The following is a 14,406-nucleotide window of genomic DNA, read 5'->3' as shown; positions in this document are numbered from 1 at the left end:
ACTTTTTCCAGTAGAGCCCTTAGCATATTAATCATACTTATTATTATTATTATTTTTTTGAGATGGAGTCTTGCTCTGTTGCCCAGGCTGGAGTGCAGTGGCGCAATCTCGGCTCACTGCAACCTGTGCCTCCTGGGCTCAAGCAATTCTCCTACCTCAGCCTCCCAAGTAGCTGGGATTACAGGCGCCTGCCACCTCGCCCGGCTAATTTTTGTATTTTTAGTAGAGATGGGGTTTCACCATGTTGGCCAGGCTGGTCTTGAACTCCTGACCTCAAGTGATCCACCCACCTCGGCCTCCCGAAGTGCTGGGATTACAGATGTGAGCCACCACGCCCGAACTAACCAGTAATTTTAATTTTTCCGTGTGGTAATTCTAAAATCTCTGCCATACCTGAGTCTGGGTCTGATGCTCACTCTGTCTCTTCAGATGTTTTTTTTTTTTTTTTTTTTTTTTTTTTTTTTTTTTTTTTTTTTTTGCCTCTTAGCATGTCTACTTGTAATTTTTGGTTGCGAGGTAGACATGATACATCAGATCCATCCGTGTGCTACATGATGATGTTTTGGTCAATGACAGACCACATACACCATGGTAGTCCCATAAGATGTTAATGGAGCTGAAAGAGTCCTGTCACCTAGTGACATTGTAGCCATTGTAACATCGTAGTATAATTTTTTTTTAATCGATTTAGTGTAGCCTCAGCGTGCAGTGTTGAGAAAGTCTACCATAGTGTACAGTCATCTCCCAGGCCTTCGCATTCACTCACCGCCTCACTCACCTCACCGCCTCACTCACCGCCTCAGTCACTGACTCACTCACCCCCTCACTCCACCCCTCACTGACCGCCTCAGTCACTGACTCACTCACCCCCTCACTCACCCCCTCACTCACCTCTCACTCACCCCCTCACTCACCCCCTCACTCCACCGCCTCAGTCACTGACTCACTCACCCCCTCACTCACCGACTCACCCAGAGCAACTGCCCGTGCTGCACACTCCAATGCTGGTGAGTGCCCCATGCAGGTGAACCATTGTCTCTTATACCATATTTTTACTGTAGGTTTTCTATGTTTAGATGTGTTTTAGGTACACACACACTTGGTACTGTGTTACAACTGCCTACAGTATTCAGTAACACGCTGGGGTTTGTAGCCTGGGAGCACAGGCTCTGCCATACAGCCTAGGTGCACGGTACGTGGTAAGTGCACTCTGTGACGTTTGTACAATGATGAACTTGCCTCGTGACGCATTTGTCAACGCATCCCCCATCGGTGAGGGCTGCGTGACTGAAAGGTGAAGTAAGTGAGCCTTCTTTGGAAGGCATCCCCTTAACCTGGCTGGCAGTCGGGCTGTGTTTAATCCTGCAGTGGCTGTACAATTCCTCGAGGGTCCTTGTTTTGTCTCCCTGTTGTGGAGTTTCTCTGAGCATGCCTTCCACAGCCTGCGCCTGGGCCCTTTCCACTCCCACCCAGGATGTTATGCTGGAGCCTGCAGGGCTGGGAGGGGAAGCAGGCTCCAGCCTATGAGTCGATTTAAGCCCTTTAGTGGCCTGTGTCCCTGAGCTGTGACCTTCATACGTGTCCTTCCCTTTCTCCTCCCCGCTTGGGTGAGACGGGAGACTGGTGGGGCTGGAGTGGTGAAATGCCCTTCCCAGCTGAGATGAGTTCCTGGTGAAGTCGGCTTCGCTGCAGAGCAGGCCTGGCCTTTGCCTGGAGAACGCTCTGGGCTTATTTCAAGGTGGTCACCTCCCCCTCCTCATCCCAGAGACATGAGGTGATTTTTTTTTCTTGGCTTTTCATGGGGAGAACCTGATGGGGGTTCCTGGAGGTGAAACCTGTGAAAATGTAGGACTGCAGGAGATTCTCACTCCTGCCATGTTCAGCCTCCAGCATTTTGTCCAAATCAAGTTCCCACCAGTTCTGCCCCCTGTAGACTGTAGATTCTGCTCCACGTGAGCTGATCTCACTGCTATTCTCTGTGGCAGGAGAGACATATGTGACCTCATTTCCTTATGGATCCGAGAAAAGTTGTTGATTTTCACTTCTTTCAGTGTTTTTTGCTGCTGTTTTGAGGCTGTGGTATATGACTCCTAAGCTCTTTACATGTGAGAGTTGAAACCGGAAGCTTACTCCCCATTATTTTTCAGTTATTGCTAGCATGTGGGAAAGCTACCAATTTTAGTAATTGGCCATCTTACCAAATTCACTTGTAGATTCTAATAGTTCTTCAGCTGAGACTCGGATTAACGAGGTAATCAAACATAACATTTGCAAATTATGTGTACCCACTTTATGTCCTTTTTATATTTTATAGAAATACTTGCTGTGTTTTCTCTCCATCATGATTTCTGTTTTTCCCCTGGGCATGCAGCTCCTTCCGTTTCATGGTTGATAAGTTGAGGGCCTTGGTGTGACTTTAAAACGACAGTTCCCTGCTGGTATGCCTTGTCAGTGGGCCCAAACCTAGTATGGTGTTCCTGGACGGCTCCTCCCCACCTGGGACAGCCAGCGCAGGCCGCGCAGCCTCAGCTCCCATGCACCCTATTGTACCAAGCAGCAAGTGTTCCTTTCTGTGTGTGCCTTGGCAGGAAACACCGTGTCACTAACACAAAGAGATGTGAGGGTGGGAGCTCCAGGAAGGAGCCGTCCCCAGGTCCCAGTGGGTGCATTTGCCCACTTCCTGTCCTGGGTTCCCGGGCCGCTTGCCGGGAGACAGAACAGTCTCTGAGCCTCCACATCCAGGTGAAGATGAGTCGCCAGCCAGCGTCTAGGAGACAGAAAAGAACATGCCAGGGGTGACCAGAGGGACTGCTCTGGAGAGAGAAAGCATTTAGGATGTGCCTGGCTCTGTGGTGTTGCCTTCCTCTGCTGTAGCTGGTAGAGGAGGCCTGAGGGTAGAAGCCGCACTCGTCACTCCGCCCAGACCTCTGGCCAGTCCCTCTTTCATAAAATTCACCTAACCTCCAAAGCTCCTTCCAGCTCCGAAATTCTGTAATCTGGGCTGTCATTGTCTTTTACTTTCTTCTGAGAGATGATCTTTCATAGTGGAACTACAATTCCCAGAATGCACCGTTTAAAGTTAGCATTCACTTCCTGCAGAGCCATTAAGAGCCAGGTGCAAACATTTCCTGTCAATTGGCAGAAAACAACCTTGAGGAACCTTGACGAGTGTCCGGAGTTTAGAAAACTTAGGGATGGGTAAGCCTACTTTCAGTGTCTTGGGCCAAAACATGAAAATTTAAATTTCTTGCAGGGAATTTAAATTTGTTTTTGCATTTTGGTTGAGATTTTAATAAAAGAAAAATGAAATCAGAAGAGAAATGCCTAGAAAAGCCTGTCTGGTTTATTTAAAGAGGTGGAAAGTGACAAATAGACTAGGTCCTTTATAGTATTTTTTGTTTCATGTTTAAATTTATTTTTCTCTAACGAAGTATAATTTACAGAGAGTAAAATACACAGATATTGAGGTCACAGTTTGATGGATCTTAACATATATCTAGACTCACGTAACCTGATGTTTAGATTCTAAAATTCTCTTACTGGTCGTCCAGATTCTAAAATTCTCTTACTGGTTGTCTGGATTCTAAAATTCTCTTACTGGTCGACCTCGTCCTCACCGCCACCCATGCTTCAGTGACAACAAGGAGGGACAGTGGCTAGGATGCTGCCACGTTCCGCGCAGCCTGAAGTGGTGGAGGGTGCAGGGGGAGCGGCCCCAGGAGCAGGTTAACCTGGTGAGGTGCAGCGTAGCCAGAAGGAGGTGCCGCCACTGCTTGTTTACTGCCCGACCTGTTATCCGTGTCCACATTAAACTCCATTAAGATTCAGAGCAAATAACAGCAAGCCGGGAGGGCGACAGGACGGGAAGTATTTCTCACAGCCATTAGATGGTCACAGCCATAAGCCTCCATCTAGTTGCTTAGCCGCATGCTCCTTCCTTTCCAGTCAGATGTTATTTTTTCTACTCAAAAGCGTTTCTTCTGAATTTCAGAGCCATCTTAGAATTCTCTAGTTTTTTAAAAAGAAATTGCCACATAAGTGCTGCGTCCTGTCCCCAAGTGTGTTGTGGGCCCCGTGCTCCCGAAGCAGCAGCCACCTGCAGGGTAGCTCCTCTCCAGGGCCCGCGGGACTTGCTTCCCTGACCTGGCATGCGCGTAGCAAAGTCCACTTAAAAGCTCACTTTTAGCCAGAATTTTTGAGGCAGACTCTCCCTACCTGCTCTTACCGGGACACCATCCCCCTGCGCAGGCGCCACTGCGTACCCGCTCTGTGGTGGGCCTCTCTGGTCCTGACGCCAGGGCTCGCCCTCAGCTCTCGTGCGCCTGCACCCGCCCTTCTCACTGATGTCACGGGTCCCCTTCCAAGCTGCCAGCAATGCCAGCTGCTGGCCATCTCCAGCCCACCCATCCCTCTCGTCTCACTCTCATTTCCATCTCCCTTGGGCTAGTCTTGGAGGCAGGGTTGAGGCAGAAAGCCCGGGCCACGTCCCTCCTTCTAGATAAAAGGCGCTGGCCCATCCAGGCCCCCCTGGGGGAATAGATGGTCCAGTTCAACTTGACCAGACTTCAGATAAGCCCAGTTCTTCAGAGGAGCCAGCTGTGCTCACCTGTCCTTGCCAGCCCCCTGACCGAGTTCTCCCAGGCGTCTTATGGCAGGGGCTCTGGGCTGCTCCGGCTGCAGGACTGGGGCAGAGTGTGTCCCCGGGGCGCCCTCCCTGCTGCCGGGCCAGCCGGGCTGGGCCTGTGTCTAGAACCAGCTCCCCAGCATCCTGAGGAACGCAAAACCTACTCAGAAACACGGCTGAGGGCAGCGAAGAGCTCTCCTGATGTGTTGGGAACTGTGGGCTTGGGGCGCGGGGATGTGCTGGGTGGCCGCCAGTGGCGTCCTCACTCCCACCTGGGAGAAGAGAGGAGTGGAGAAGAGAGGTGGGAGGCGAGAGGCACCGGGCAGGGCGCTGTGTGTGGCTCCAGCCCTCTCTGGCCCTCTGTACCTGCCCCAAAGTATGCGACTCACGCCACAGTGGTGTCATTTGTTTTAATTTGAACAGATGTTTAGAAATTGGGATATTTTAGCCCAAAATCAGCCTCTGGCTTTTCTCGAAATATTAGATCTGCAGTAGGGGCTGCAGCTTGGGTGGCAGCAGACCCTGGTGCCAGGAGCCAAGGCCCTGAGCTGCGAGGCCAACCCCACTCCCCACCACATCCCCTGCTCTGAGGCTGCCCAGAACCCTGTGCTGCAGTAACATAGTAAACACTCTTGGGATAAAATGCTTTTAGTTTTTTTTAGTTTTCTGCTTTTTGAAATATTAATTTCTTTGGGGAGGTTTTTCTTTATAACATTTTTATTGAGATATAATTCGCCTAAGTGAAACACAAGCTCCTACGTGTTCCCGTGGTGAGTTTTGGCAGGTGCAGGCGCCTGTGCAGCCACACCCACGTCCAGCGGTCCACGTTCTCCTTTGCACTCCCCTCAAGCCCCTCCCCATCACTGTTCAGATTCCCCCACCCTCCATCCATTTTGCCTGGTCTCAAATTTCATCTAATTGGAATCATAGAATATATACATTTTTGTCTGTCTTCTTTTAGCACAGTGTTTTCAAGGGACACCTGATTCTTTTTCATTTCTAGTCTCACTGTATTGTGATCAGACAGTAGACTTCTTTCTGCTTTCTGGAACTTACAGGCTTTCTTTGACCATTTAGAAGGCCAGTTTGCATGACTGTTCCAGAGGAACTTGAAGAAGGCATTCCCTAGTTGTTTGTTTTTGTGTTTTTGTGGGGTTTTTTTTGAGACAGAGTTTCACTCTTGTCACCTAGACTAGAGTGCAATGGTGCAGTCTCGGCTCACTGCAACCTCTGCCTCCCAGGTTCAAGCGATTCTCTTGCCTCAGCCTCCCAAGTAGCTGGGATTACAGGCATGCGCCACTACGCCCGGCTAATTTTTTTTGTATTTTTAGTAGAGACAGGGTTTCATCATGTTGGTCAGGCTGGTCTTGAACTCCTGACCTCAGGTGATCCACCCGCCTCAGCCTCCCAAAGTGCTGGGATTACAGGCGTGAGCCACTGCGCCCGGCAGTATTCCCTAGTTGTAAGCTACAGAATTCAATATGTATCAGTCAGAACTACCTTATTAATTATATTATTTGGGAATTTTGTTTTATTTGTATTCGTTCAGACTTACAGGTGAATTGCAGTTTCATTTAGTTTCTTTCTCGACATCTTCGTGTGTCATCAGTAATTTCTGCTTTATAGATGTTGCTGTGCTTGGTGCATGAGTATCCTTCACGGTTACGTCTTCATTGTGCATTCTGCCCTTCATTCGGAAGAGCCGTTCTTTGTCTAGTTCCATGCGTTTTACGTGATGGTAAGATTGGGAAGCCTGCTTCCTTATTGCTTATTGCCCAGCTTTCTGGAATGTCTCTCTGAATTGCTTTATTTTAGGTGCATCTCTCATTTACAGCAAAAGAGGTGAGGGTCTTGCTTTGTGGTCCAATCTGAAAAGCCCTTTTTTTTTTCCCCCCAAGGCAGGGTGTCTCTCCAGTTGCCCATACTGGAGTGCAGTGGCGCGATCTTGGCTCACTGCAGCCTCAACCTCCTGGGCGCAAGTGATTCTCCCCACCTACCCTGCCAAGTAGCGGGGACTACAGACACGCACCACCATGCCTGGCTAATTTTTTTGTATTCCTAGTAGAGATGGGGTTTCACTATGTTGCCCAGGCTGGTCTCAAATTTCTGGACTCAAGCAGTCCACCCACCTTGGTCTCTCAAAGTTTTGGGATTATAGGTATGAGCCATCATGCCTGGCCCTGAAAAGCTTTTTAATATGTAAGTTCAAGCATTTTTAGTCTTGGTTCTGTCATCTTATTTTATATTATGCTTGTTGTGTTTTAGTTTTTTTTTTTTTTTGGTTTGTTTTTGTTTTGTTTCTGAGACAGGGTCTCGCTCTGTCACGCAGGTTGGATTGCAGTGATGTCATCTTGGCTCATTGCGACCTCTGCCTCCCAGGCCCAAGTGATCCTCCCACCTCAGCCTCCTGAGTAGCTGGGACAACAGGCACGTGCTACCACGCCCAGCCAATTTTTTGTAGTTCTGGTAGAGACGGTTTTGCTGTGTTGCCTGGGCTGGTCTCAAACACCTGAGCTCAGGCGATCCGCCCTCCTCGGCCTCCCAAAGTGCTGGGATTACAGGTGTGAGCCACTGCGACTGGCCCAGTTTTTAAAATGAAATCTTCTACTACTACTACATTTGTAAGCCTCTGCGGTGTCAGCTCTCAGGGACAAGACCAGCCGGGGGTTCTGCCCCTTCAAGGGTCCTGTGAGTTGAGTGTCATGCCTGTACGACCCGGCATCTACCACCTATAACCAGTTTTTTTTTGTTGTGTCTATAACCGCTTTTTTTTTTTGGCTTAGTACATTCAGTGTTTACGGAGGTTTTTTTCCACATCATTTCCCTGTTGTCTCCTGATGACATCCAGCTGCTGGTAATATCCTCAGGAAGAAGACATAGAAACAAAGCTCCCTGCCCCCCGCACTGTCGAAAAGGTCTAGAGAGTGAGTCTCTTACGTAGTTTAATATTTTCTAATAGCCACATTAAAAAGGTAAAAAGAAACAAGTGAAATCGATTTTAATAATATATTTTATTTAACCTGATATTATCTAAAAATTATTTCAACAGGCAACCACCGATAATATAAGATTATGGAATTATTTGAAGACTTTTTGGACTGAGTTTTCGGAATCCAGTTTGTAGCTTGCACTCACTGCACGTGTCAGTGAACCAGCTCATGCGCCTGCGATCTGGAAGGATCGCTGTGGCCAGCCATAGCATCCTTGCCACTCACCTTCCCTCCTCATGTGCCTTCTACGTGTGACTAGCATCTTCTGCCACAGAGCACGGCTGTGGAGAAACACTAACCCACGTTCTGTCTCTGTAGATGTGTGGGTTCTGCACCTTTCACAGAAATGGAATTGCAGAGTATGTGCTCTTTTGAGCCTGATTGCTTTCACATGGTGTGTTATCAAGGGTCATCTGAATTGCAGCTTGTATTAGTACTTCATTTTTATGGCCAAATAACATTTCATTGTCTGGATATACTGCAGTTTGTTTACTCATTGGTTGACGGACATCTGTGTTGTTTCCACCTTGGGGCTGTTGGGAATGGTGCTGCTGTAAACATTCATGGGCAGCATCTTGTGGGGACAGGTGTGTCATTTCTGCTGGGTACACGTGTCTCCAGGAGTGGCAGTCCTGGGCCACCGCTCTACGCTTAACCTCTCAAGCACATGCCAGACAGCCTTCACTAGGCTGTGCTAGTTCACATCCCCATCAGCAGTGTGCCAGGCGTTCCCGTCCTTCTAACTTTGTTTCCGTTTTTCTATCTTTTATCTCTTTTTTTTGACTCATCTCTGTCCTCTGTGTTCCGCTGTTTGTTTCTCCCTGCGCTCCTTCCAATCTCCACTTCGTTTGGGTGGTGGCTGGATTTTTTTTCTTTTACTTTCTCGACTTCTGCCAGGTCACATTTCACCTTCTCTTTCCTTGCCGTTTCTCTCCTGAGTTCTTACATGTTTAGTTAGTGGTCTTTCTTCATGGAGCAGCTTCATTCAACTACTCGGGAGGCTGAGGCAGGAGAATCACTTGAGCCCCAGTGGTCAAGGCTGCAGTGAACTGTATTCATGCCACTGCACTCCAGCCTGGGTGACAGAGCAAGACCCTTTCTCTTAGTTTCACCTTTGCCCCATCAACATTTTGCAGTTTGTTTTATTGCTCTTGTTCACACTTGGTGTCTTGTCACCTTTTGTCCATCTCTGAACTCAGGCAGTGTCTTATAGTCCATTAGTCCATTGCTGGAGAAGCAGAAGGTCTTCAGGGGCAGCACGCCTTTTTCTTTCTTTTTTTTTTTTTTTTTTTTTTTTTTTTGAGACAGAGTCTCACCCTGTCACCCAGGCTGGAGTGCAGTGGCGCGATCTCGGCTCACCGCAACCTCTGCCTCCGGTGTTCAAGTGATTCTCCTGCCTTAGCCTCCCTAGTAGCTGGGACTACAGGCACCCGCCACCACGCCCCACTAGTTTTTTATATTTTTAGTAGAGATGGGATTTCACCATGTTGGCCAGGCCGGTCTCGAACTCCTGACCTCAGATGATCTACCCACCTTGGCCTCCCAAAGTGCTGGGATTATAGGTGTGAGCCACTGCGCCCGGCCGGCAGCACCCCTTTCTTTCGGAGTGGCGCATTACTTCTCGATGGCAGGTGGTGGGTAGCCCTGCATGGAGGCCAGCCTGGCCCTTCAGCACCTGGGCAAACACCTGGGGTGTCCTGGGCGGACGCGTGGGGTGCCCTGAGCCTGCTGTTTGCAGGAGCTCCCTGTGGCAGAGCGGGGGCCAGAAGAGCCTCCAGGGCTCCCCACTCCGCCCCAGGCCTCTGAGCCAGGCCAGACCATGAGGCTTCTCCTCAGGGGCCACTGCCCCAGCTCGCAGAGGCCCCTCCTGTCCTCCAGCGAGGCACTGACCTACCACTTCTCACAGCATCCGTATGTGTGTTTTGGTGGCTGTGGGTTGTTATCTGTGACCTATTTTCCCTCAAAATCAAGTTCAGGGAAAAGGTTTTTTCGTTATTATTATTATTATTTTAATTCGTGGGAGGGAAGGTGATCATATTGTTACTTACCTGAGGGTCCCCCTCGGAGACCCCCAGAGACTCTGGTTTTAAGGGAAGAAAGAGTAAGATCCCTTTCTGTGTCTGTCTCTGGCCCCATCGCCGTGTCTCTCTGGCCCTGTCTCTCTCTGTCTCTGTCTGTGTCTGTCTGTCTCTGTCCCCGTCCCGTCTCTCGCTGTCCCTGGCTCTGTCCGTCTTTCTCCCCCATTTAAGGAGCGCCTCCTCCGGTCCCCTCTGAGGAGCGCTGGATGGAGGACAGGGCCTCCCGGAGAGGACTCCACGGTGGGTGGTGGGAGGGAAAGACCAGGGGGAGGCAGAGGGTGCCGGTGAGAGGCGCCTGCCAAGTAGATGAGGGGCCGGGAGAAGACCCCGTGGCCGGGGAAGCAGGAGTGGGGAGGGCGGGGGCTCGCGGGCCGTGGGGCGCGGTCGCTGTGGTCTGTGGAGGGGCTGGCGAGGCTCCCGCCTGTGCTCTTGCTGGAGGTCTTGAGTGAGCCCTGTGACGCCTGCTAGGTGAGGTGGCAGCCAGTGAGCGCGCCCCAGCCGCCCAGCGCCGCCCTGACTCTCCGCCGCTCCCCAAACAGGGCGCGGTGGCGTGACCCTGGCGCTAGGGGGCGAGCGCGGCCCACCCGGTCCCGCGGGCGCAAGAGAGGGCGGAGCTGCGGCGCCTGAGGCGGGGCTGCGCTTCCGGGGCGGGGCCGGCGGAGGCTGGAGGGGGCCGCCCCGGAGCAGAGGCAGGACTTGCGGCGCGCGCCCCTCACCCCAGCCCGGGGCTGTCCTGCCCCGTGGGGACTGTGAAGGCCGTGCCCGGCGCCACGGCCCTGGCGCACCTGTTCACTGGGACCCTGGGGGGCGCCGCCAGGCCCCTTAGCCTCTTCCTCGGGGCCCTCGGGATCCAGGCGCCGGTGGTGGCCTTGCCGGGGACTCGGGCGTGAGGGGTGGAGATCGCGGCCCTGGTGCAGCAGCTCAGAACCTGGACTCTGGATCGCTGCTCCCCAGCGCCCAGGGTGCCGCTTGCCGCAGGTTTCAGCTCCCATGCAGGCTGCACTCGACAGTGGAAGTGGGTCCACCCGGTCCCAGGAGAGCCAGAGCCCCGTGGCAGTCGCTGTGGGGTGTGCTCCGCACAGGCCAGAGAGCTGGCTCAAAAACCTGAGATTTGCAAAGCCTTTCTTTCTTTTTTTTTTTTTTTGAGAAAAAGTCTCTGTCGCCCAGGTTGGAGAGCAGTGGCACAATCTCGGTTCACTGCAACCTCCTCCTCCGGGTTCAAGAAATTCTTGTACCTCAGCCTCCCGAGTAGCTGGGATTACAGGCGTGCGCCACCACGCCCGGCTAATTTTTGTATTTTTAATAGAGACAGGGTTTCACCATGTTGGCCACGCTGGTCTCAAACTCCTGACCTGAGGTGATCTGCCTGTCTCGGCATCCCAAAGTGCTGCAATTACAGGTTCAGTGAGCCACTGCGCCCTGCCCAAAGCCTCTTTCTTTTCAGTGCTGAGCTAGATAAAGTCTACCAAACCGAAAGGTCTCCAAGGCTATAACTGGCTGTCTGAGAAATTATGGTGTTTCTTTAGCCCATCTTGGGACTTGGGCTATCCCAGGTAACTGAGTTTTGCTGTTAGAAAATCAGCACGTTTCACACCTCCCAAGGTTCTTCTCTCATTCTTCCTTTTCTCCATTGATGGTAACTTGTCTTCTCAGTTGCTCAGGCCAGAAACCTCCATTACCGTTTTCTCTTACGTGTTTCACATCCAGACCATCAGCACATCTGGGTGGCTCTGATAGATCCAGAATCTAGGTCCTTTCCATTGCCTCCACTACAGCCACCTGGCCCAGGCCACCCTCCTCTGCCACCAGAGTTTTTGCCATTGCCCTCCCTGGCTTCCTGTGGTTGCGGTCAGAGACCTCGTCCCTTCCACTCAGCCTTCTCGAGGGCTTCTGTCTGCTCAAAGACATGGCCCTTCCGAGGGGCGAGGATCTCTTTCCCCCGGCCACACTGGCCTCCTGTTCCTCCCCAGCAAGGCCAGGCCTGCGCACCCAGGACCTCCGTCTCTGGCACTTCCAACTGGTCTGCTCTTCTCCAGGGTAGCTGCAGGGACCCTGATCCCCTGCCTGGTCTGTGCACACTTCTCAGGGAGGGTGTCCTTGTCATTTTTGGGTAGGTTTTCACAGTGCCCCAATAGCCCCAACTCCCATTCTGCCTCATCTCCTAATGTACATTCAGTTGTGCATCACTCACTCATTTCTTGTGTATTGTCTGCCCTCGCTAGGATTATGCTCCGTAGGGATGTATGACTGTCCCGTTAGCTTCTCCCTGGAAGAGTGTCCAGCACGTTGAATGATGAAAGAATGATAGATCACAAGCCTAGTTCCAGAGGCTGTCACACATTGGATTCAGAAGCTTCTATTCCTTATTTCCATGAAAGATTGCAATGAAAATCTTGATTTAAAAATTCTCTTATTGTCTAATTAGGAAAGTTTTATTAAAATCCAAATATTCCCATCCTCACCTTCCTACTTTTCACAGGGAGTTTGAGGAGGAAATACTGATAAAAAAAAATTTTTAAATCATCATTTAAAAAAAACAAAAAAGGAAATACTGAAAGACCACAGGCCAGTCTGGAAAAGGGACGGACTCTCCCACCCTCCTGCCCCAGGGCACCTACGTTTGCCCTGTGCAGCCAGCAGGCGGAGTGCTCATCACCTGCTCTCCACCCGCGGTTCTCACTCTGGGCCCCAGGGCTTGGCCACTGGGCCAGGCCACGTGTGCGGCCCTCCTCAGTGCCAAGCTGTTCTTGGACGTGGTCTCCTCCACCCCCAGAGCCTTTGCTTTCCTTTCCCCAGATCTTTTCCCAGACTGCCTGGAACTTATAGTTCAGAAGCTGCGATGGTTCCAAAAACTCCTGTCCCCGTCAGTCTGTCTTCTGCTTGCATGGGCCTGGAGGAAACGGGGGGGGGGGGGGCGGCGGTCAGTCCTGATCCTGTCCCCATCAGCCGTCTTCTGCTTGTGCAGGCCTGGAGGAGACACCGGGATCGGTCCTGATCCTGTCCCCGTCAGCCGTCTTCTGCTTGTGCAGGCCTGGAGGAGACACCGGGGGTCGGTCCTGATCCTGTCCCCGTCAGCCGTCTTCTGCTTGTGCAGGCCTGGAGGAGACACCGGGATCAGTCCTGATCCTGTCCCCATCAGCCGTCTTCTGCTTGTGCAGGCCTGGAGGAGACACCAGGGGTCAGTCCTGATGCGCAGGCCAGTCTCTGTGCTTGGGCATCTGTGGGCTCCGTAGATGAGGCTCGTGCGGCCACAGAGCTGCTTCTCTCCCTGCTGCTGCTCCTGGGTGTCAGTGTCCGTTCTGTCAATTGAAGCACTGAGACTTGAGGGATAAGCAGGCCTGGGAAGCAGGTCTTTGGGATTGCCTCTGGGGATCAGTCCTTCTCTTCCAGCGCCCTTGGTGGGTGGCACGCAGTGGGGCTTTGCTGTGGTCCCCGCACAGGTCTCCCTTAGAAAATGAGTAAGAGCAGGGCCTGTGCATCCAGCCAGGGCGAGGGTCATGTGAGTGAATCCTGAAAAGCCGCTCGGGAGCACCCAGTCCTTGCTGAGCGAGGCAGGAAGCAGGGGTCCCTTTGAGTTCGCCCAGCAGAACAGCCAACCCAGCCGCACCTCCCTGCTGTCCTGTCACTGCACCCCCACCTCAGTTCCAGGCCTGTGGCGTCATCCTTCACGCTTAGTGGGATGAGAGACTGAACCCCCACAGGAGACCTCCTAAAGGGGTCTCCTGGCCACTACACAGGCTGCTGTGAAGCCCCAGCCCCTCCTCGGGGAAGCGGGATCTTACTTCCTGTTTAAACCCCGCCTACCCCTGGGCTCCTCACGCTCTACCTGCTCTGAGACCCTGCATCCCCTTTTCATTTTCTCCCTCGTGCTCTTTGTCTCCTTCACACACTCTTCATGCCAGGGCACCATGCCTCCCATGTGAGCTGCTTTCTGCCTTGCTGTAGGACATGAGGCCTCTGGCTTTGCTTGCGCCCCGCCTGGCCCCTCTTGGATCTCTTTTTTCTGCGGGAACTGCAGAGGCTTCTGAGGCTGGATCTCTCAGTATGACATTTACAGTTGCTTGACCATTTTCTCCCCCTCTTGACAGGTCCCCCAGGATTAGCTGTGGCCACCAGAAGCAAGCATTGATATGGAATGTGCATCCTGCTTAAAGCTCAGCAAGGCGTTGTTGGAGGGAGGCCACTGACAGTCTCATTCTTTTGTCCTCAGAGCCCCCCAAGATGAACCCAGTGGTGGAACCACTGTCCTGGATGCTGGGCACCTGGCTGTCGGACCCACCTGGAGCCGGGACCTACCCCACACTGCAGCCCTTCCAGTACCTGGAGGAGGTTCACATCTCCCACGTGGGCCAGCCCATGCTGAACTTCTCGTAAGTTGTCTCCCTCCACCCCACCCTGCTTGACTCGTGGGCCGCCTAGGTCTCTGAAAATAATTCCAGACTGATCAAAGACAAAGGCCAAGCAGGAAGATGTAAAAGGAACTTGTCCATCTATTTCAGAAAGGTGTCCTCTTGCCCGAATGTGCAACTGAGACACAGAGTTGGTAAAAATGATACTTTCTGGTTCTGTCATAGTTTTGGAGATATTAAGCTGACCACCAAATTACAGGCTTGTTAATCCAAACATAAAAACAAATGCATGTACTTAATTTATGTATCAAAATGAATCACTCTGGCCAGTGCGGTAACTCATACCTGTAATCCCAGCACATTGG

The 14,406-nt window shown here is 51.8% G+C and overlaps 1 protein-coding gene across 2 annotated transcripts in view; it reads left to right on the top strand.

Moving 5' to 3' along the window:
* The window catches only part of THAP4 (THAP domain containing 4), a 50,988-nt gene that overhangs the window by 15,744 nt on the left and 20,838 nt on the right, over positions 1-14,406 (top strand). The window contains exons 1-2 of one of the 2 annotated variants that reach the window (XM_003281969.1): positions 3,109-3,198; positions 13,903-14,062. In XM_003281969.1, the coding sequence (XP_003282017.1) occupies positions 3,195-3,198; positions 13,903-14,062 (164 nt within the window). In that variant the 5' untranslated portion in view covers positions 3,109-3,194. Of the gene's footprint in view, positions 1-3,108; positions 3,199-13,902; positions 14,063-14,406 lie in introns of those variants that run through there. The other variant, XM_030803988.1, reaches the window with a different exon arrangement.

The sequence above is a fragment of the Nomascus leucogenys genome, chromosome 22a (assembly GCF_006542625.1).
Source record: "Nomascus leucogenys isolate Asia chromosome 22a, Asia_NLE_v1, whole genome shotgun sequence".
NCBI classification, from domain to species: Eukaryota; Metazoa; Chordata; class Mammalia; order Primates; family Hylobatidae; genus Nomascus; species Nomascus leucogenys.
This window is presented reverse-complemented; position numbering and strand designations above follow the sequence as displayed.